General features: G+C 44.3%; 1 protein-coding gene across 1 annotated transcript in view; it reads left to right on the top strand.

Annotated features, from left to right (window-relative positions):
* Positions 1-15,355, top strand: part of WNT10B (Wnt family member 10B) — a 58,736-nt gene extending 43,381 nt beyond the window's left edge. The window contains exons 3-5 of the mRNA XM_044287815.1: positions 6,463-6,725; positions 12,544-12,920; positions 14,317-15,355. Of these exons, the coding sequence (XP_044143750.1) occupies positions 6,463-6,725; positions 12,544-12,920; positions 14,317-14,775 (1,099 nt within the window). The 3' untranslated portion in view covers positions 14,776-15,355. The remainder of the gene's footprint in view (positions 1-6,462; positions 6,726-12,543; positions 12,921-14,316) is intronic.
* The last annotated feature ends 9,103 nt before the right edge of the window (positions 15,356-24,458 follow it).

Below are 24,458 nucleotides of genomic sequence, written 5' to 3'. Positions count from 1 at the left end.
CCAAAAAATGAAAAATGTAGGAACACTGTTGGTATTGATGCCTATTTTTAGATAGGGAATGTGACTTGAAAGCTTTGGTTTGCAAGTCTATAAATAACATTTTAAGAAGTTGCATACCTTACCTTTAACATTTATATGTCATTTATTATACAGTTACTAGAAGGAATGCACCTGAACTGTTTTGTGCTACATTATGACAAAAGCATAGAGCAGCATTGTAGAGGAGCGGGGTTTGTTTTCAAGCTGAACTTATAAACTATTAAGTATTTATATTCATAAACAAAATTTTAATCTACAACATGCCATACATTTGCAACGGGCGCCTCCCCCTAGAGCCCTCTATATAACACGCATCCCAAGTGTAGGAATGCCAAGTTGTATGTTGCGGCCTAAAATGTCTCTTTATGTGTCATGGTGCTCCTACCTGGATACGGCTGGACAATAGCTGAGGAAAAAAAGAATAACTTGAATCCAGACCCTGAGATGAAGTTCAATGGCAGCTTTACTTGAATAAACATTTATCCAAAACGGTTTACAGGTTTTGTCTTGGTTCCAGCAGGCTTTAGCATGAAACTGGCAGGCAAACTCCACTCTGCTATATCTGTTTCTCTCTGACTCTGCTGTACTGACAAGCTGGCTGTAAAACTCAGCTTTTTCTGTATGCTTCACTTCACTTTGTAGTCTGACTCTAGGTTAGGCCAGGGAACTTTCCTCCTGGCTCCTGAGGCTTCAATTTTTGGCCTCCAGGGCCAGCAGAGCTTAGGGTGCTCTTGCTGACATGGACACGTCCAGTAGAGACGTGCCCCTGCACACCTTCCCCTAGCAAGAGGTAAACTAGACTGACTGAAATTTTTTTCCCACCCTTCCTGCAGGAAGTAGGGCTCGCCCACATCTCTCCAGAGAGGGGGTTAGAATGGAATGGTAAGTTCCATTCTATCTACATACAGCTCTGCTGTGTTTGCTGCGAATGAACCGGCACATTCCGTGTTATAAACAGTTGCAAACATTATTATAGATGCACATTATGGTGACGGCCTGGAATAAATATACAAGATGACACAAGGTTATACCAATAAAGACAGTAGCAAGGTGCAGAAGTGGTAACACCACTCTGGGGTGTTACACATTAAAACAGATAACAGGGGTTATCACAGAATCTGGTGGTTTTACAAAATCTCCTGTACCCTATCCTGCACCACACTGTGAATGCTCATCCTGATAAACTAAGGAGGACGTATCTACTTGCAACAAGGTGCTAACATGTTGAATGGGTTATTTCTAAGGGTACTTGTTGATAAATGCTTCATTTTGGCTAATTTGTTATATATGAAAATATTATTTATTTAAACAGTTGGTGACCATAGGGCATGATTAAGATTGTGGTAATACACCTTTAAGAATCAGCAGATTTACTAATAAAAATTTGTAACAATTCGGTGTCTATGATAATTTTGCACCTTGATTTGCAAGGTGGCATGGCTAAGCACGCATGAGTTAGCATTACATGCATTGCTTGCGTTGCAACACCATGCACCAAAATTGAAGCAGAATTTTGACACAAAATTCTTGTGCAAAGACTAAAGTCTAATCTTTTTTTATTGCTCTTTTTTTTTTTTTTTTACAACATTTTCAAAAGTCACAATGAGAAATCTTGGTAAAAATATAGCTCTGCCACAAAATATCTGTTCAGCCCTTAGTAAATGTAAATTGCAGACCATGGCACAAAACATAATGAAAATGTCTCTAACAATTCATACAGTTTTCGAAAATGCCTTCTCCACTGATAAAACAGTCAAAAACACTTTTCTGGCGCAGTGCCTTTGATACATTACACCCTAAGGTTACACTGTCTAAGACCTCCTGCTCATGACCATATCCATTTTTGCCGTCCGCCACTTTTTTTTTTTTTTTACTCCTGCAGAAACGTCCTATCCTTGTCAGCAAAATGGACAGAATAGGATATGTTCTAATTTTTTTGGTGGGCCCATGGAAGGGACGTGCGAATCCAGACAGCATACAGGTGTGCTGTCCACATCTTTTGCGGCCCCATTGGGTTAGCCGAAACTATGGCCGTTTGCATGAGCCCTAAATCTTAGTATCAGTATATCTGCCCACTGTGTTCACTGCCTTGAAGAGACGCAAGGCAACACAAAACTGGTTCTCTGTAGTCTGTAAATGTGAACATACACCCATTGACCAGTCAGCACATACAAAATGAACTAATGCAATGCCTTATAGATATGTTTTATGGCTTTATGCTTATATTGTTCTAGGAGTTGCGGAAGTAGACAAAATGTCTTCTTACTGTGGTATTTTCTGTGGAATGCTTCCATATTATGCCTCGTGCACATGACCGTATCCTTTTTTTGGTCAGTAAATCTACGTTCTGCAAAACACAGATCCCGCCGAGTGCATGCCACCATTTTTTTTTCAAACTCCTGATGAAATGTACTATCCTTGTCTGCAAAATGGACAAGAATAGGACATGTTCTATCTTTTTTAAGAGCTGCGGAATGGACATACTGATGGAGACAGCACAGCATCTTTTATGGCCCCATTGAAATGAATGGTCATGAAATACGGTCATGTGCATGAGACCTGACAGAGAATCATATACGTAGATGCTGCATGCTTCAGTGTGTCCCTTGGTCTATCCTTCAAGTCAACTAGAAGCCATCCCCTTGTAGCATTACAGATCAAGGTCCTGCAATGCTATCATTAGAAGATAATTAAGAGACCTCATTCTGATCGATCTGTGAAGAATCCGTGTTTGGTCCGTGTGTCTGTTTTTTGCCGTTCTTGTGTCATCCATATTCTACAGCAGTGTTTCCCAACCAGTGTGCCTCCAACTGTTGCAAAACTACAACTCCCAGCATGCCCACACAGCCAAATGCTGTCCGGGCATGCTGGGAGTTGTAGTTTTGCAACAGCTGGAGGCACACTGGTTGGGAAACACCGTTCTACAGACACAGCTGGGCTGGAAAAAATATATCATCCGCATTGTGTCCATGGTTTTCAGACCCATGGACTATTATCTGCGCGAGGGATCCGTAATCACAGATAAAAAAGGACATGCCACTGATGTAAGAATGCACACATTAAAGTCGATGGATATGTGTGCTGTTCGTATGTGTGCTGTTCGTAGAGGCCTCTGCCCCGCTGTGCCCTTATTCCGGCCCACAATATACGGGCCCCGTTTGTGTGGACAACGCATCAGGTGTGGAACAGAGGCATGGATTACCAAGGAAGCACTATGGAGTGCTTCCGTGGGGTTTATCCCCGTGCCTCTGCGCCGCAAAATAATAGAACTTCAATTTTTTTGCGGTGCGGACCTGCGGCAGCTGCATGGAAGTTGCCCGTGCATTGGGGACTGCAAATTGTGGTCCCCGATGCACGGAATGGCTGAGCAATGGCTCTTGCATGAGGCCTGACTCTGCTGCAACATCATCTATGAGTTGCAGGTGGGACAACCCAAGTCTTTGGTTACATTTGCACTGAGCATCCAGCGTTTTTTTTACTTTCCGCTTGGCATCTAGCACTGGGATGGCATTGTATCCAGGCATGATCTTCCTCATGAAGCATCGTTACTCTTGTATTGATAGTTTTGTCCATATTTGTTAACATTCATGTATCTCTTAGATTCCATTTCTCACTTCCTGTTTTGAGAAAAGCTGCTTTTATTACTATGGTTATAAAACAAGAATTATTTTCCCTTCAGCATGGGCATGTTTTGATCTGTCGTTTGGTCCCTTGGCTCTGAGTTCTGTTTTCCTGCCCCTCCTACAGCAGGAGAGAAATTGCTGATCCCTAGTTCCAAAGTGAAGACAAATATATATTCCCACCCTGCAGGGAGCGTCCCGCAGAGCTTCTGACAGCGGCCGAGTCTTCTGTCCCCACCCAGGACAAGATGTGCAGGCCATGTGTTAACCGTTTTACAGCCACCTCTGTGTGAATGCGAGGGCACTTGCTGCTCATCTCCCCTTTGACAGAATGTAAAGCGTTTCGTACAATGCCAGGTGACCTTCACACCTTCCCTCACATACGTATGCCTGGGACCAGACAGTAGCAAATAAAACAAGTGCCTGGAGAAATAAAAAAGAACATTGAATGGAATGTAATTTTCTTCAGGGCTTGAATTTGTATTTTTATTTATTGCCAATGCTTTGGACAGGTCCCATCCTGCATTTAATGGTTTCTTCTGCATAATATTCCAATCCCATCTTAAATTACATGTAACTAGTTGACAAGGTATGATATGTTCTTTTGAAATGGATATGTGCCCTTTACTCACATAAATTACTTAAAGAGCTAAAGAGCAATAACACCTGTTAATGAGGTTACAGTTCACCATTTTCACCACTAGGGGATCTGTGCTTCCCTCCCAACCCGCATTTAGCATCATTTTGTGACACTAGGAGTACACTGGTGTACAGCGGCTCACCCACCTATTCCCCAAGGACCCGGTGCTCACTCCACGGATTCACCCAAATCCGATAAAGAAAATACTAAAAATAAAACGGTTGTTGGAGGGCACTCAATTACCTGACAACATCAGACAGGGTGTCAATCAACCTATTTAATACTCATAAAATATCACTAACATCCAATAATCGCTAAAATATTCGCTAAAACTATTCACATAAAATAATACACATAAAATAATCGCATGCACAATTCACATCAACACTATAAGAAATGTGTACACATATACTCGCATCAGGGGTATATTCGGATAATATATTCGATCCTGTTGAAGAGTGCGATAATAACTGCAATGTCAATGTACGGTCTCTTTGTACAGTATTATTGCCGTATAGAAGTCCTTATTCAGCAGGTCCTTATTAAGGACTTCTATACGGCGATACAAGAGGGGTAACGTACTCTGCCCCAAGGGGCTGCATTGATTCATGATATTCGCCATATTGGGCTATTGAGCATGCCTCTATTATATACCATGGTTGGCAACCACAGGCGGCAATAATACTGTACAAAGAGACCGTACATTGACATTGCAGTTATTATCGGACTCTTCAACAGGATCGAATATATTATCCGAATATACCCCGATGCGAGTATATGTGTACACATTTCTTATAGTGTTGATGTGAATTGTGCATGCGATTATTTGATGTGTATTTCTTCATGCGAATATTTTATGTGAATAGTTTTAGCGAATATTTTTGCGATTATTATTGGATGTTAGTGATATTTTATGAGTATTAAATAGGTCATTTTGTGACACTAGTTGTCACTTTCATAGTCAGGGGAATGAATATCTTATTTTGCAGTTTTCTGATATACTTTCAATTCGGTGCGCTTATTTCATTAGAGTAACATTATCAGAGCTTTGTCTTGTAATGAGCTGAGCACCTGTGTGTGGCAGGCTGGATGCAAGCAATGACTGTTCCTACTGATGACAGCAAGCAGAGATACAAATATAGTGCTGTATTGTAATTGACCTTTTCATTCAAAGGCTATGGACACCTTTGGGGTAATTTTATGATTGTGTTTTACAAATTTTGCTTTAAAAATAATTTTTTCACTTTGTCTTTATCAAAACATTTCAACCATTTCAAAACATTTCAACCATTTTTGAAATACAGGGGTTAAAAATCTGTTTGCAGAGTATCACTTCTCAGTCCCATCAACTGATGGCTCATGTGAAGCTTTATCTCTTAACCTCACTATAACTAAACTCTTATCAAATTGACAAGAATATGGCTGAAATTTGTGTTTATGAGGTCAGAAGTTTAGAGATAAGGCTTCGCATGAGCTGTCAGCTGATGCGACTGAGAAGTGATAATCTGCAAACAGACAGAATTTTAACACCTGTATCTCAAAAAGGCTGAACATTTTTAATAAAGACCAATTGAAAAAATTATTCTTAGCCCAAAATGAGTAAAATGCAATAGACTTTAAGTTTAAACAAACTTCTGGTCATCACATTGCACAGGTTTCTTTGAATAAGTTTTCTACTTGGGACTTCATCAAGTCTAATCTCATTATTCAAAATAGGAAGACATATAGGGGTAATTTACTACGACCCTCTATACCAGCAACTGGCATAAAAAGTGGCAAACTGCAAGTTTGGCACTTTTTAAATGCTATTGCACCTAAATTTAGGTAAAAGTGGCGTTTCTACACCGCCGAGGGCAAAGGAGGGGGTCATCGACCCCAGCTCATTAACCATCTCTTTACCATCACACCAGTTTTTTTGGCATAGATTTCAATCTCAGTGCACGCCTGCTGGAGGATGAGCTTTATTTATGAGGAAGCGTGTGCCTGTTCATAAATTAAGCGCATCCTCTAACACCGCAGGGGGATATTGAGACTGGTATGCAAATGCTGGTGGTGATAAATAACCCCCATAATATTATTTAGTCCTATCTCTATATATTACTGTATTTTTTATACGCCCTTCTGTATTATGTAACCTCTGACTTCTATATCTTCTCTCTACAGAGTTCTCTGCAATGATATTTTGGGTTTAAAGTTGCCCAATGATCCCATCCTGACTCCCAACACTGTCTGCCTGACACTACCTGGCCTGAGTAAACGCCAGATGGGACTGTGTGTGCGCAGTCCTGATGTGACAGCTTCAGCTCTCCAGGGAATCCAGATTGCTATCCATGAATGTCAGCACCAATTAAAGGGCCAGCGCTGGAATTGCTCCACTTTGGAGACTGGGGGGAAGGTACCACATGACAGTGCTATTCTGAAAAGAGGTGAGTGAGCACATGTATGATATACAATTCTGTTTTACATCTGCAAAAAGTACATTTACATAGCATTCAGATTGGTACATAATATAGTATATATAATATAGTATAAATTATAAGACATATAGGCAAGTGCAACCATTTACAAACCTCCAGGAAAACTGAAATAGACAAACCTCCATCCTAAACCATAACATGTATCTATCAAACAATGTAATTACTCAATTTCGCTTAAACGGGTTGTCTCATCTCACCGTTAAGACTAAACCCCCACCACCAGCCAGCCAAGAATCTGGAATATCATCCCACCTATGCCCTAAAATGTTTTAGGAGTGTAATAAAATAAGCAACATTTGCTAAATCCCTCTAGCTTAATCTACTGTTCCGAATGATTCTTTTACATAAAACCCTAAAATGCAAGAACATTAGATCTTTTTGTTGTAATTAAGTTTTTTTTCCAGGCAGGGGTGTACACAGATCTCATAGGACCCATAGCATATCTTACGGCCCCTGTGCAAAACTCAGTTTCCCAGTACATATGCATCAATCTTTCCCAGGCAATGCAGAATGAAAAATGCAATGCTCCAGATTTCTAAGGAATGTACTTTTATTTTTATTTTTTTGATTAAGCGGATTCTATTTTAATAAAAAATAAAAACAAAAAGGCATTAAAAAGTCACGCTTGACCTCACCCACTGTGGAAACTGATTTCCATATTCCTCAATGTATTCATGCCTGACAACTGGCATAAATGCATTGACAAATCTTCTACTTCCCTTCTATTACAAAGTTGGATGCCTATTGCCACCACTAGGGGGAGCTCAGTGCATAGGAATTTATGCAATTGCAGGTTACTGAAATGGAGGCTGTAGTAATCTATTTGCACTGAGCTCCCCCTAGTGGTGGGCTCGCCTTCGCTGGATGCCTTAGCACTTGTGTGGTCTGCCAGCACTGTTTACATTGTGAAACAAGTCCAAGGACAGGGCAGGCAGAGGAGGGTAAACAGGCAGAGGTCAGTGTACAGACAGCCAACTACGCAGCACACCTTGACTGGTTATTAGCAAGCTAAGAAACCCAAAGCCTAGGCCCCTCCCCTAGGGCAAGGTACCCTAAATAATCTGGTGTCCAGCTATTAGTTGGGGGAAACTAGGGGGCACGTGCGCTGTCCCTTTAAGAGCGTGTAAACATTAGAGCCATGTGGGATGCCAGCGGCTGGGCCCACTGCTGGTGAACAGCGGGCAAGCACGTCTGGGCTGCTGGCAAGGAAGGGGAAGGGGTGAGTCACATGACGCTCGTGTCTGCCCGAGGTGGCAGCGTCGGGCATGGGCTACCATTGCAAAGGACAGAGAAGATTGACATCTAAGTACTAAATATACATCTGCTTTCAGGTCAGGATTCTTAGAATACTCGGTATTTGATGCAGTTTCTGAAGCCAAAGTACAGAATGGAAAGGGAAAATTTATATAGAAACGATCATCCTTCTTTCATCTTGATCCACAACTAGTTTTGGTTTTCAAGAAATATCCTAAATTAGGCTTTAGGATTATTCACGTATTATCATAAATAACGCTGGATAGAGCTTAGTAGGGCTTTGGAGTATATAGAGGAAAATTCACTCTTTAGTACACGGAGCAATCCACATGATAAACACCGGTAATATTGTTATTTTGATAACTGTAGAAGTTCATAAATTACCTGAGAAAATTCTTAACCATAAGGAGAAAACATTAAAATTAACTGTGAAAAATGTCAGTGCATTAAAGGTGAATGTACCCTACTACCTTTGGAGAAGCTCCAAACTCCTCTGTCATCGGTAGCAGCCTACAAGCGTATTGAACCCTGGCCAATGAGGATTAAGTTATGAAGGCAAAGTATTTAAAATAGAAGCTCCCTATTTACAGCTGTTTCTGCTGGGAAATTCCCAAGTGCAAGTAGTAACTTCACCGGTTGTAGATCTCCAACTCCTGGATGGGAGTTTTGGGGAACTGTGCTGCCTTTAGTGTAACAAGCAGAACTACAATTCAGTCTTAAAGGGGTTGTGTCATCTCAGACAATGGGGGCATGACGTTAGGATATGCCTCCATTGTCTTATAGGTGCGGGTCCCACCTCTGGGACCTGCACCTATCTCGTAAATGGAGCCGGCAGAGTCCCGGAGGTTGCACCGCGCATGTGCGGCTGCCCTCCATTTATTCAGCGCTGGCTCGGCTATTTCCATTGGCCCCATAAAAATGCAAGCGTGGTGCACTCCCATTCATTTCTATGGGGATTCTGAAAATAGCCCAGCACCACCAGCCACCACTTTGCTGGCCTTGTGTTAGGCTTCGGGTACCTCTCGGACTCGCACCTATCAGACAATGGGGGCATATCCTAGCGATATGCCTCTATTGTCTGAGATGGGAATACCTCTTTAACCCTTTCTTGTAATAGTCTCCAGTGATCTGTCAGATAACTGCCTCTCACAATCGTAACAGGAACGTTAGAAAATATTTGACTTGACTAATATACCTTCAGTAGCCGGAAATTATGTATTAGATGGAGGGACGGCCATTATATGTGTAAGAAAATACTTAGGCTCCATTCACAGCTCCGGCAAGTAATGCTGGTAGTTTGTTCCGGCCTAGGAACAGACTACCAGAGTTAGGGTCCATTCACACGTCCGTTGTTTCTTTCCTGATCTGTTCCGTTTTTTGCGGAACAGATCTGGACCAGTTCTGTACCCATTCATTTTCAATGGGTCCTGAAAAAAATCGGACAGCACAATGTCCGATTTTTTTTCAGGACCCATTGAAAATGAATGGGTACAGAACTGGTCCAGATCTGTTCCGCAAAAAACGGAACAGATCAGGAAAGAAACAATGGACGTGTGAATGGACCCTTACCATATCGGACATAGCCTAACACCGCCATATACAGACGTGGACAAAATTGTTGGTACCCTTTGGTCAATGAAAGAAAAAGTCACAATGGTCACAGAAATAACTTTAATCTGACAAAAGTAATAATAAATTAAAATTCTATAAATGTTAACCAATGAAAGTCAGACATTGTTTTTCAACCATGCTTCAACAGAATTATGTAAAAAAATAAACTCATGAAACAGGCATGGACAAAAATGATGGTACCCCTAGAAAACACAGAACATAATGTGACCAAAGGGACATGTTAATTCAAGGTGTGTCCACTAATTAGCATCACAGGTGTCTACAACCTTGTAATCAGCCATTGGGCCTATATATATGGCTCCAGGTAATCACTGTGTTGTTTGGTGATATGGTGTGTACCACACTCGACATGGACCAGAGGAAGCAAAGGAAAGAGCTGTCTCAAGAGATCAGAAAGAAAATTATAGACAAGCATGTTAAAGGTAAAGGCTATAAGACCATCTCCAAGCAACTAGATGTTCCTGTGAGTACAGTTGCACATATTATTCATAAGTTTAAGATCCATGGGACTGTAGCCAACCTCCCTGGACGTGGCCGCAGGAGGAAAATTGATGACAAATCTAAGAGACGGATAATCCGAATGGTAACAAAAGAGCCTAGAAAGACTTCTAAAGAGATTCAAGGTGAACTTCATGCTCAAGGAACATCAGTGTCAGATCGCACCATCCGTCGTTGTTTGAGCCAAAGTGGACTACATGGGAGACGACCAAGGAGGACACCATTGTTGAAAACGAATCATAAAAAAGCAAGACTGGAATATGCCAAACTACATGTTGACAAGCCACAAAGCTTCTGGGAGAATGTCCTGTGGACAGATGAGACAAAAATCGAAGTTTTTGCCAAGGCACATCAGCTGTATGTTCACAGACGAAAAAATGAAGCATATCAAGAAAAGAACACTGTCCCTACTGTGAAACATGGAGGAGGCTCTGTTATGTTCTGGGGCTGCTTTGCTGCGTCTGGCACAGGGTGTCTTGAATCTGTGCAGGGTACAATGAAATCTCAAGACTATCAAGGAATTCTAGAGAGAAATGTACTAGCCAGTGTCAGAAAGCTTGGTCTCAGTCGCAGGTCATGGGTCTTGCAACAGGACAATGACCCAAAACACACCGCTAAAAACACCCAAGAATGGCTAAGAGGAAAAAATTGGACTATTCTAAAGTGGCCTTCTATGAGCCCTGACCTCAATCCTATTGAGCATCTTTGGAAGGAGCTGAAACATGCAGTCTGGAAAAGGCACCCTTCAAACCGGACACAACTGGAGCAGTTTGCTCATGAGGAGTGGGCCAAAATACCTGCTGAGAGGTGCAGATGTCTCATTGACAGTTACAGGAAGCGTTTGATTGCAGTGATTGCCTCAAAAGGTTGCGCAACAAAATATTAAGTTAGGGGTACCATCATTTTTGTCCATGCCTGTTTCATGAGTTTATTTTTTTACATAATTCTGTTGAAGCATGGTTGAAAAACAATGTCTGACTTTCATTGGTTAACATTTATAGAATTTTAATTTATTATTACTTTTGTCAGATTAAAGTTATTTCTGTGACCATTGTGACTTTTTCTTTCATTGACCAAAGGGTACCAACAATTTTGTCCACGTCTGTACTACTAGATTCCCATTGACTATAGTGGGATCTGACAGGGATCCGGCAACTTTCTGGCATAAATCCCAGCTTTCTGCCTAATACCACTACAATCAAACCAGACTACCGGAGTTACATGCCAGAGATGTGGACCTATCCTAGGCAAAGGAAAATTGTAGCAGCACTGTAGAATATTGCGGATAAATCCAGAGGACAGTAAGCCACTAAGTTATCAATTCAAAAACATTTTCCAAGATGTACTATTTTTTTGAAAAACAGTTCCTGTAATACTATAATGCATTTCCATGCAATCATGGAAGAGGGGACGGGGGGCTTTAGAACAGTCCCCAAAGACTATCCATTGTTGGTAAATACAGGAAGAAAAAGGAACATCCATCAACCAGATGGCATCCAGGTAACCTTTATTCCAAAGAATAAAAAAACTGCATTTGGTGCAAAAGACCATCCGGTCCTTACTCATAGCATTATTCATTGGAATAGAGGTTACGCGGACTCCATCGGTTGCTGGCTATTCCTTCTTCTTCCTATATGTTGACGTTCCTCTAAATCTTTCCCTGCACCGACATGAGTCCCAGGAAGCAGGGTTGAGCCGAATTCATTTTCTTTGTCCATTGAGGGTGAATGTAAAGTTTATGGCATAAGTTTCAGTCAATTCAGTCCACTTTCTGGTTACTGTTCATCAATGTGTTTGTAAGATGACTATATGGCACTTGCTAATATAACCTTTGCTGACATTCTGTGCCGCTTGCTAGCTTGCTATATTTCATAGGTTCATAAGGTATATCACCCCATTATTGGCCAAGTCTTTTTTGTTGTCCACACGGAGATCCGGTCCATAAAATGGCTGCTAATGGAGGGTCATGTGACTAGGCAAATCACTCAGTATCCTCCAATGAAATACTCTACACCTGCCATCTGGACTTGCACTATTGGGAGTTTACTGCAGGTGCAGTGTGTTAAAATGGAGGTGGCGGAGTGATGTGTCTGGTCACATGACCCTCCATCAGCGACCATCTTATGGACAGGATCTCTACTGTATCTAGACAGCATATAAGATTTGTCCAACAAGGCGACGCGGCTTATGAAATATATCAAATGGCACAGAATATCAACGAAGACTATATCAGTAAGTGTCATATAGTCATCTTACATACACATTGGTCAACAATAGCCAGAAAGTGGTCAACCTCTTTAACCACTTCCCTCTCCAATAAACTCTACTCAATAGTACCAGTGTACTTGAGTTTTATTATAATTTTTTTTTCCCTCTTCACCAGGTTTTCGGGAGAGCGCCTTTGCCTTCTCTTTACTAGCTGCTGGGGTCATGCATTCAGTAGCCACAGCCTGTAGCCTGGGCAAATTGCAAGGCTGTGGATGTGAATGGAAACGGAGGGGCACTGAGGAGAAGATACGCTTAAAGTTGAACCAGCTACAACTCCAAGCTTTATCTAAAGTGAGGGGTCTTCCAAGAGACTTGACTCCGCTGCTTCGGGAGACTCCTGAGCCCAGTCCTCAGGATACTTGGGAATGGGGTGGCTGCAAGCATGAGCTGGAATTTGGAGAGAAATTTTCCAGGGATTTTCTTGACTCCAGGGAGTCACCAAGAGATATTCAAGCACGAATGAGGATACATAATAACCGTGTGGGGAGACAGGTACTGAATGGCGAATGGCTATTAATATACATAATTTGGCAGAAATATACTGGTACATGTAATTAGTTATTTTACATTTACTACAAATCCTTAAACAGCATCTATCCTCAGGGTCAACCCTATCAAAGCAATTAACAATTCTTGTCTTGTTGGAATCTGTGGTTTGGGTCTCAAAAAAATTTAAATTGATGCTAATAAGGGCTTCAGTGCACTGAGGGGTGGGGGCCTAGCCCCTTGGAGCACCTAAGAATCTATGCCTTTCACCCATAGCTAACCATTTACCCTTCCCCTTAACTGACAGGGTTAGGTATCCTCAATGCCCTTTTGCTTATCCCTGTAATCCTGCGCATGCGCCATTGAATCGTCAATCAGTGCATGCGCAGTTAATCTCTTTCAGCTCTCCACGATGCTGATATAGTAACTGTTCATGAGCCTATTGATGATTCAACAGTGCATGCACAGAAATACAGGTCCCGGCAAGAGGACAGTGACAATCAAAAATGAGGCTATGGATTTTGGCAAGACACTCATCATTTTAACCAGCAGGACTAGTGCCTGGCTTAAGCTGATCCTTCTGACAGATGCTCTTCAATGACCATTCTGTAAGTGACACAAGAAGAGAGCACAATGGGGGAGATGTATCAAAACTAGTTCAGCGGAAAACTGGAGTCATTATGCATAGCAACTAATCAGATTAAACCTTAAATTTTTCAGAGGCTCTTTGTAAAATGTTGGTTGCCATGGGCAATAGCTCCAATTTTCAATTTATTTTACCATTTCCCAGTTTAATAAATCTCTACCCCTTGTGTTTTTTTTTTTTTTTTTTGGTGATACATGGTGCTTTTTTATGTCATTTTTATTATAGTATTTTTTATTTTTTATTTTTTTATTCCTGAAAAATGTTATTGTTCTATTTTTTATTTTGTCTATCTGAGCACTATGTATACAGTATTGGAGAAGGCAGAGATGGTAAAAAAACTTTTCAATGCCTTCTCAATAGGAAGCCTGGCCATCACTGACAATGGGCTTCTTGCTCCCGTGGCAAGGATGTTCAGGGACATCCTTGCTGAGATATTCACCGACCACCCAGACGTATATATGGTCTATAAGCAGTCTGGAACAGGTTAAAGTTTTTTTTGCAGGATCACATTAACAGCAATGGATCCTTGGCAACACACTATGGCATAAAAGACCACTAATGCAGGCATGGCTTACGTTGTTCTGCTGAAGACTAAAGACAATGGGAAACCTTGAGTCTAAAAACCTTGAAATGTTATAGCAATACTTCAGCACTAGAAATCATGATTTAAACCCCATTTTGCTTCATACTCCATGTATTGTATTACAATGCTGTTTAGTTAGCCTACTAACATCTACTCCTTGTCAATCTTTCCAGGCAGTGACAGAAAACATGAAGCGTAGGTGTAAGTGCCACGGAACATCTGGAAGTTGCCAGTTTAAGACTTGTTGGCATGTTACCCCTGACTTTCGGACTGTTAGCACATTGATTCGTGAAAAACTGCAGCGTGCTGTTTTTGTGAACTCCCGTAATAAAAATAGTGGGGCCTTCCACCCGCGTCTCAACAAGAAACGACTGGCTCGTGAGCTTGTCTACTTTGAAAAGTCTCCAGATTTCTGTGAGAGAGACCCTGTGGTTGACTCACCCGGTACTCAAGGAAGAGTATGCAATAAGACAAGCCAACAGATGGACAACTGTGCCAGCCTTTGCTGCGGACGGGGTCATAATATTTTAATGCAGACACGCCAGGAACGATGCAACTGTCGCTTTCACTGGTGTTGCTATGTTATGTGTGAGGAATGTCGGGTCACACAATGGGTCAACGTTTGCAAGTGAAGAGTTCTGCAACTTCTTCACATCTCAGCTCTCATTATTGCAATTAATTTATTCCTTCTCAGCACTGACAATGTACAGTATGTATTTTATGAGGTCACACGGAACTTGCTATGTGATTCAAACTAATCCAGCATCAATGGGAATTCTATCCCAACTGTCACCCCATGAAGACGATACCTCTCAAGGTCTAGGCTTCCGTACATCCCAGAATACGTCAGATGGACAAGCAATACATTTGGATTTTTAAGAAGACCAGGAAATCCAGTTATTCCTTGGATGAGACACTGTGAATCTCAAAGTCAAGAAGAATTGCAGTACTTAGTCATACAAATAATATACTTTCTATAAAAGGAAGGATTAATAATGAAAGATGTTCTTTTACCAAAAGCCTTTAGTTTTGGACTTCTGGAAATCATTGTGTAAGTGATGCACACTTACTCAAAAGTCCAGCTCAGAGACCTCCATGGTTATAATGTCTTTGGATAGGTTTAGCCCATGACGGTCAGAGAGGATGTATAACTAGGAGGTTTATTTATTGGAGTTTGTGTACATCTCTTAAATTAAAGTATGCTTTAGCTTACCTTCCATTTATTGTTTACATTATTTTTACTGAATTAAGTGAAATAATTAAAAATGTGAGAGATCTGGAAATTTAGAAGCAAAGATTCAATATATGGTTCAAGCCTGGACAAGGGGTAGGCAGAGTAGGGAGGCACTTACGTCTACCGTGGAGGATGTTTTTTTTTTACATTGTATAAAAACAGAGGACAAATATGTAAAATTCCAAAAATAAACAATGTTCGCCTTTAAATTTCTTTGTAACCAATTGAGAACAATGTTCAAGCTGATTAGAATGTTGTTGTATGTGCCAAGGTATGATGGACGCTTCCCTCTACTGCATTGGTTAAGGTGTAGGAACCTGGCCCTGTCAATCAAGAAGTAGATGGAGGTGCTGGCAGAAAAAGCAGGAAGAGCAAGGGTGCACAGAGTGGCCTGGGGACCTACCTCGGTGCACTTAACTGCTCATTTGCATATGGATTAAAAATACTTTTTCTCCAGAATTAAGCAATGGATCACTAAGTAAATGGTATTATTACATTCAGCACAGCTAGCCCTAGAAGGCATTGTGTTGGTTTTATCAGTGAATTTCATGGTAACAGACTTCTGTTAAGTGATTGGAAATCCAACAATTATCATGCTGAACATTAGGAGCTGAGTATGGTGGGCTTGCATTCGTCAACAAGTTGTAGTTTATGCTTAATAGGTTTCAAAGAAACAAATTTTGGTTTTATTAACGCTTTAATTATTGACCAAAAATTTTCATCCTTTTTTAATGCAAAAATATAATGGAAACATTTTTACATCTCATTGCTGAACCCATCCTGCTCTTAGCTTAAATAAAACAGATAGAAATACTGAAGTAGAACATTAAGTAGTTTTAAAGAACACCAGTCAGCTCACCTGACAGGTCTCTTTTAATAAAAACAAAAAAGTATTATGTTTTTGAGCCGGTGCAGAGAATGGGAGTGATAGTGTTTCTGATGAAGTGTTGAGTTGTGATGTACTTCCTCAGGCTCCCCCTGGGGATCGGTACAGTGGAAATGTAGTATTGAAGAATGAGGACAGAATTAAATGTATAAAAGTGCAATGTATAACATCAGTTACATTTAACAGCAGCAGATTTCGAGTGCAATCTTCTGGCATCAGGAAGGATTATGGAGGCATGTTGGATGGCTGCAATTTAGCCATAGTCCCTCACCTCACAGCAGTGTCTTTAAATGCTGGTTTTAGCTGTTCCCTCTGCTGTCTGTCTTCATAAGGCACAATCAAGTTGATCTCTGTGGAGAACCTCTCTTAGGAGCAGGAGCTCTGCAGTGTGCTTCCTCACTCCTCTGTGCTTACACAGGAACTTCTCTTCCTGGCAGGAAACCGGACCAGCCTACCCCTACGAAGAGGGGAGGAACAGGGTGGCATACACATGACCGTATGTATTTTGTGGTCCACAAAAAACAGATCTACAAAAAATATGGATGATGTCTGTGTGCATTCCGTATTTTGTAGAACAGAACAGCTGGCCCCTAATAGAACAGTATTATCCTTGTCCATAATGCGGACAATAATAGGACATGCTCTATTGTTTTGCGGAATAGAAATATGGGCATACGGAAACGGAATGCACACGGAGTAACTTCCTTTTTTTTTGCGGACCGATTGAAATTAATAGTTCCACATACGGTCCGCAAAAAAAATGGAACAGACACAGAAAGAAAATACTTTTGTGTGCATGAGCCCTTACTGGTAGTAACGGCCATAAACATACAAAACAACATAACAATATAAAACATTAACTTTATACAATATTGTCGTACCCCCAGGTCTAGGGTACTACACGTTAACATCTGTGTGTTCCCATTTCCCTCTTGAAAGGGATGTGTCTTTACACAGTCTGACACTGCTCCATCTTTATTCACTGGAAATAATTAGTATAATGGTAAACTATTGTGAACAGGGACCTGGGTTACAATATAACAGAAAGTAAGTATGGGTCCTTATAACTTAAGGGACTTTGTCCATTGTCCAGAGCATCCCAATGCCTCCTTGGCTTGTCCTCTTCCTATAGTGCATCCTGTTGCCATCTCTTTCCTAGGTAAGTGACACACCCAGATGTCCACATGATATAAAAGAAGATGTGATTCACCAGACCAGGCCACCTTCTTCTATTGCTTCATGGTCCACTTCTACTGCTGACATGCCTGTAAAGTGCAGGTGAATTAAACAGACTAAAGGTCTTTTTACATGGGCTGATTCTCCTGATAATTGCCTGATCATTGAGCACAGGGGAAAACCTGCATTTACATACAGCAATTATCTCCTCTATATGGGGATGAGCAATCTCTACTTTGATCGCTTGTCCGCATACAAAATAATGGTTTGTGGGCAGCAGATCCCTGTCTCACAGGGTAATGTGTAGTACCTCAGATCTGGGGGTATCTGCAAATTGTTTAGTTTGTTATGTTTTTGTTATCTTCTTCTTTACCCTGTACACCAGCAGATTGGGTATGGCTGTGTGGCAGACGCAACACTATGAAGTGCCTTTTGCGCTGTGGCATTAGAAGAATTTTGATATCTCTGACTTTTAGTCTAACCAGACTGTCTATTACTCTGTAATTCCTCTAATGCCGTTCTATGGAAACAGTATGTTTAAAGAGCACACCAAATTCTTGAAATAACTTCTTTATTAACTTCAACTTTTCTTCATATATAACACTGCCGCCTCCGCAGCATATAGTCTATGTACATAACATGTGTTGCATAAAGATTCATAAAATGGCGGCATGCATAAGATGGTGGTTCAATCTTGTCATTCAACATAAATTGGTGGATATATTTCTCTCTTCAGTATCAATACTCTCACTTTAAGTTATTTAAGCACTTTATGATCTCTCTGAGAGGTATATCTGAGGTCTAACTAATAGTTTTACTTGCTGAATTTGGTCGCAATTTGCAGTATTGTCATGGAACCATGAACCAGACGTACAACAGAGATGAGTGGAAATAAGAAGGCTTTATTGGAAATCAAGCCGTAGCAAAAGTCCAAACGGATGGCTAAACCGAAGCAGGGTCTTGCGTAGACAGAGGTCAGGAACCAGGAGGGTGGTCAGACGAAGCCAGGATCAGGAACCAACGGGGTAGTCAGACGAAGCCAGGATCAGGAACCAACGGGGTAGTCAGACGAAGCCAGGATCAGGAACCAACGGGGTAGTCAGACGAAGCCAGGATCAGGAACCAACGGGGTAGTCAGACGAGGCCAGGATCAGGAACCAGAAGCAGCAGCAGTCTTAGAAGCATGTGAACACAGGAGGACCAAGCAAGGAACTGAAGCCACAGACCTTCTATATATATGAGCTAGGCATCTAGCTCCTCCCAGTGGGAAGGAGGAGCCGCAGGGTGGGAGGCTACAAGAAACCCAGAAACCAAGATGGCCGCCAGCACATGTCAAACGAAGGAGAACAGTGAGAAGGTAAGACCATGACAGTACCTCCCCCTCAAGGGCCCCTCCTCCGCGGAGTAAGGAACGGTTTCAGAGGGAAGCGTGCGTGGAAGGCTCGGAGCAACGCAGGAGCATGGACATCTGCGGAGGGAACCCAGGAACGCTCCTCTGGACCATAACCACGCCAATGGACCAAAAACTGCAACCGACCGCGGACCAGGCGTGAGTCCAGGATATTGCTCACCTCTTATTCCTCACGATTGCCCACTTGGACCGGACGGGGCCGAGGAACCGAGGAAGTGAAACGATTACACACCAATGGCTTCAACAGGGAGACATGAAACACGTTGGAGATCCGCATGCCAGGAGGAAGCGCAAGGGCATGGGCTACCGGGTTTACCCTGTGAAGCACTCGGAAGGGACCAACAAAGCGAGGCGCCAGCTTGGGAGTGGGCACTCGAAGGTTGAGGTTGCGGGTGGACAACCATACACGGTCTCCGACCTGGTAGGAAGGAGCGGGCGCTCGTCTGCGATTAGCCTGGAGTCTCTGGCGTTGCGCAGAGACCTCAAGGGACCTCTGGATCTGTACCCAAGAAGTACGTAGGACGGAAAGGTGATCCTCCACAGCCGGAGTATCCTGGGGAGAGAATACCTCCGGTAACACGGCAGGTTGGAACCCATAATTGGCCATGAAGGGAGCCGTCCCAGAGGAAGAGTTCACCGCCGTGTTCCTGGCAAACTCAGCCCAAGGCAGGAGGTCAACCCAATTGTCTTGGTGATCGGAGACATAGCAACGAAGGAATTGCTCCAAGGCCTGATTGGATCGTTCTGCGGCCCCATTGGACTGAGGGTGGTAGGCCGAGGAGAAAGAGAGATGAATCCCCAACTGGGAGCAAAAGGCGCGCCAGAACCTGGACACAAACTGACTCCCCCGATCCGACACAATCTCCTTGGGCAAACCGTGCAACCGGAAGACCTCCCTGGCAAAAATCGAGGCCAACTCTTGTGCAGAGGGTAACTTCTTGAGAGGAACACAGTGGCACATTTTGGAAAACCGATCCACAATCATGAGAATGACCGTATGGCCTCGGGATGCAGGGAGGTCCACAATGAAATCCATCCCCAGGTGTGACCATGGACGCTCCCCGGTGGCTATGGGTTGCAAAAGGCCCAACGGAAGGTGCCGAGGGGACTTACTCTGGGCACAAACGGAGCATGCCGCTACATATGCGGCGATGTCGGAACGTAGAGAAGGCCACCAGAACAGACGTGAAACCGCCCAGGACAGCTGATTCTTTCCAGGGTGCCCCGCGGCCTTGGAGTTATGGTAGGTTCGCAACAACCGAGTGCGCAACTCCTCAGGCACAAAACATCTGCCGTTGGGTCTCCCAGAGGGAGCACCAGATTGAGCCGCCAAAATCTGCTCACCCAGAGGAGAGGTCAGGCTGGTGCGAATAGCGGCCAGGATCTGATTCGGGGGTATGACCGTAGTCGGAATCGACTCCTCCCCGGACAGCTCGGAGTACTGCCGTGATAAGGCATCCGCTCTGATGTTCTTGGAGCCGGGTAGGTAGGAGACCACGTAATTAAAACGTGACAAGAACAGAGCCCATCTGGCCTGACGTGGTGTCAATCTCTTGGCCTCAGGGAGGTAGGTCAGATTCTTGTGGTCCGTCAGGATGAGAACCGGAACCACCGAGCCCTCGAGCAAGTGCCTCCATTCTTTAAGGGCCTGCACGATGGCCAATAACTCCCTGTCACCAATCTGATAGTTGCACTCCGCGGAAGACAGTTTCCGGGAGTAAAACCCACAAGGAAGCAGAGGACCCTCTGGTGTTCTACGCTGAGACAGGAGGGCGCCTACTCCCTTCTCAGACGCGTCCACCTCGAGGACAAAAGGCAACCCAGGGTTGGGATGCGACAGAATCGGAGCCGACACAAAGGCGGACTTTAGAGCCTCAAAAGCTCGGATGGCCTCGAGCGGCCAGACCTGAGGATTACTGCCCTTCCTGGTCAGATCCGTGAGAGGCTTGGCTAGCATGGAAAAGTCCCTGATGAACTTCCGATAATAATTGGCGAAGCCCAAAAAGCGCTGCAGGGCACGAAGCCCACTGGGCTGGGGCCACTGTAAGACAGCCGAAACCTTCTCAGGATCCATGGAGAACCCCTCAGCGGAAATGATGTAACCTAAGAAGGTTACCTGGGATCGGTGAAATTCGCATTTCTCAAGCTTACCGAACAGCTTGTTCTCTCGTAAGCGTTGCAACACTCGTCTGACATCCAGAATGTGGGCCTCCATGGATGCAGAATATACCAAGATGTCATCCAAATAGACCACCACACACTGCTGCAACAGGTCACGGAAAACATCGTTGATGAATTCCTGGAAGACTGCGGGCGCATTGCACAACCCAAAGGGCATAACCAAGGATTCATAATGACCGGTCCTGGTGTTAAACGCGGTCTTCCACTCATCGCCCGCCTTGATCCTTACCAGGTTATATGCCGCCCTCAGGTCGAGTTTGGTAAAGACCGTGGCCCCTTTGAGGCGATCGAACAGCTCGGAAATCAAGGGTATCGGGTAAGCGTTCTTGATCGTGATGCGATTGAGACCCCTGTAATCGATGCAAGGCCTCAACTCGCCGCCCTTCTTTTTCACAAAGAAAAATCCAGCCCCTGCCGGGGACGAGGATTTGCGAATGTGTCCGCGTGAAAGCGCCTCCCTCACGTACTCCTCCATGGCCTCATTCTCCGCTACCGACAGTGGATAGACTTTGCCACGAGCAGGAACGGCACCGGATTGTAACTCTATTGCACAATCGTATGGGCGGTGCGGAGGTAGGGCAACCGCGCGCACCTTATCGAATACATCCCGGTACTCTTCGTATTCAGGCGGCAACAGAGAGTCCGAGGAAGTACACAGCAACTTGACAGGCCCATGGATGCAACTAGCCCCACACTGCGGTGACCACGAGAGGATCTCGACCGATCTCCAATCGAAAGTCGGATTATGCTTCTGGAGCCAGGGGTACCCCAAGACCACCGAGTAGTGTGGAGACGAAATAACCTGGAGACAGACCGACTCTCTGTGAACGGCACCAATGGCTATCCCCACTGGAAGGGTCTCATGAGTCACGTGTGGCGGCAGAAGGGGTCTGCCGTCTATCGCCTCAAGAGCCAGTGGGGAACCTCGAGGCTGCAGAGGAATGGAATTGGCGGCAACGAACACTCTATCAATGAACAAACCACCAGCACCAGAGTCCACCAACGCCTGGGTCGTCACCGAGCCCCCGACCCAGGAGAGGACAACCGTGATCAGTGGTTTGTCAACACGGGAAACCGGGGACGAGGAGACTCCACCCAAGATCTGCCCCCGACAGGACCTCAGGTGCGAGCGTTCTCCCGGACGGTTCGGACATGCCAACCGAAAATGCCCACCGAGACCACAGTACATGCATCGGCCCTCGCGTCTCCGGAGTACCCTCTCCCCCTCAGACAGGCGAGCAAACCCCCGCTGCATGGGTTCACCCCCAGACAAGTCATCCCCAGGAGGCGTGGGAGGAGAGGGAGGCACGGGTGGGACAGCAAACGTAGGCGCCAATCTGTTAGGAGACCTCCGCAGGCTCTCCTTAAAGGAAGGTCTCTCCCTGAGTCTGGTGTCAATCAAAATCAGGAAAGAAATAAGAGACTCGAGCTCCACTGGTAGGTCCTTAGCTGCAACCTCATCCTTCAAGGCATCCGAGAGACCATGAGAGAAAGCAGCGACCAGAGCCTCATTATTCCAGCCCACCTCTGCTGCCAGGGTACGAAACTCAATGGCGTATTCAGCTACGGATCGTGAACCCTGTCTGATGGACATAAGGAGCTTCGCAGCAGAGGCAGCACGAGCCGGCACATCGAATACCTTCCGAAGAGAAGCAACAAAACCGGAAAACTCGGCAACCACCGGATTGTTGTTCTCCCATAAAGGGCTGGCCCAGGCCAAGGCCTTGTCCGAGAGCAGCGAGATCAAGAAGCCCACCTTTGATCTCTCAGTAGGAAAGGCATGTGGCAGCAACTCGAAATAAATGCCCACCTGGTTAAGGAAACCTCGGCACTGAGTTGGCTCTCCCCCAAAGCGCTGTGGAAGGGGGGCAGAACCGGTCATACCCCGAGACACCGCAGGCGCAGCAACAGGTGTCGGGGTAGACTCTGGCGCAACAACCGGAGCGGCAGTAGGAGCGACAACCGACCCATCGGTAACGGAAGCGAAATGAGCCGTGCGTTCAAGCAGGGTTTGCAACGCCACAGCGAACCGACCCAACAGGTGATCCTGCTGATCAAGTCTGGCAACCAGCGTAGGTAGCGAGGATGGCCCTGTACCGTCAGAATTCATGGCTTGGTCCTAATGTCATGGAACCATGAACCAGACGTACAACAGAGATGAGTGGAAATAAGAAGGCTTTATTGGAAATCAAGCCGTAGCAAAAGTCCAAACGGATGGCTAAACCGAAGCAGGGTCTTGCGTAGACAGAGGTCAGGAACCAGGAGGGTGGTCAGACGAAGCCAGGATCAGGAACCAACGGGGTAGTCAGACGAAGCCAGGATCAGGAACCAACGGGGTAGTCAGACGAAGCCAGGATCAGGAACCAACGGGGTAGTCAGACGAGGCCAGGATCAGGAACCAGAAGCAGCAGCAGTCTTAGAAGCATGTGAACACAGGAGGACCAAGCAAGGAACTGAAGCCACAGACCTTCTATATATATGAGCTAGGCATCCAGCTCCTCCCAGTGGGAAGGAGGAGCCGCAGGGTGGGAGGCTACAAGAAACCCAGAAACCAAGATGGCCGCCAGCACATGTCAAACGAAGGAGAACAGTGAGAAGGTAAGACCATGACAAGTATGCAGTTAGCAGTAACTATTTGCAGATTGGTTGAGTATGATCTGGTATGGTTGTATGCAATTTGTATTGCCATATGGAATTTGAATTTGTATGAAATTTGTATCACAATGAAAGAGAAAGAATATGTAGCGGCACTCACCAGTGTGTTGTTACAAACAGGTTATTTTATTCCATACACAGAATGTAGCAGGGGCAGACAATTCTTAGTCACGCATGTGAAAAGCGACGGCCGTTTCGTGCTAAACAAGCGCTCTCTTAGGGTCTGCGTTGGCCGACGCAGAGCCTGAGGAAACGCTTGTTAGCGCGAAACGGCCGTCGCTTTTCACATGCGTGACTAAGAATTGTCTGCCCCTGCTACATTCTGTGTATGGAATAAAAGAACTTGTTTGTAACAACACACTGGTTAATGCCGCTACATATTCTCTTTCATTGCGATTTGAATTACCTTTTCACTGCAAGTAGCTGTGCACCACCGCAAGTGTGTAGATCCTCAGCAGCCCAGATTACTCGCTTCGCTACGTTGTGGATTGGTTGTGTAACTGTGCTGCTCCTGCTTCTATTATTGTGTTGTATGAAATTTGTAGTTTGCAATTGTATGATTGTATGGTTGTAATTTGTATAGTAAAACTATTTTTGCCTCTTGCTTCCATAAAACACAGGTCTTAGTGGAGTGTGTGTGTCAGTTCAGCTGCCTCTGGTAAAAATGATTCCAGCAGCTCCTGCTAGGGGAATTTCCCACACAGGCTGTGTGTGAGGCTGGCTGTGATTGGTCAAGACTCCTGCCCAGTAACAACAGTTTAACTCTATGCTT

This window comes from Bufo gargarizans, chromosome 3 (genome assembly GCF_014858855.1).
Source record: "Bufo gargarizans isolate SCDJY-AF-19 chromosome 3, ASM1485885v1, whole genome shotgun sequence".
Taxonomy (NCBI): domain Eukaryota; kingdom Metazoa; phylum Chordata; class Amphibia; order Anura; family Bufonidae; genus Bufo; species Bufo gargarizans.
The sequence above is the reverse complement of the archived record's forward strand: the minus strand, read 5'-3'. Positions and strand labels throughout refer to the sequence as shown.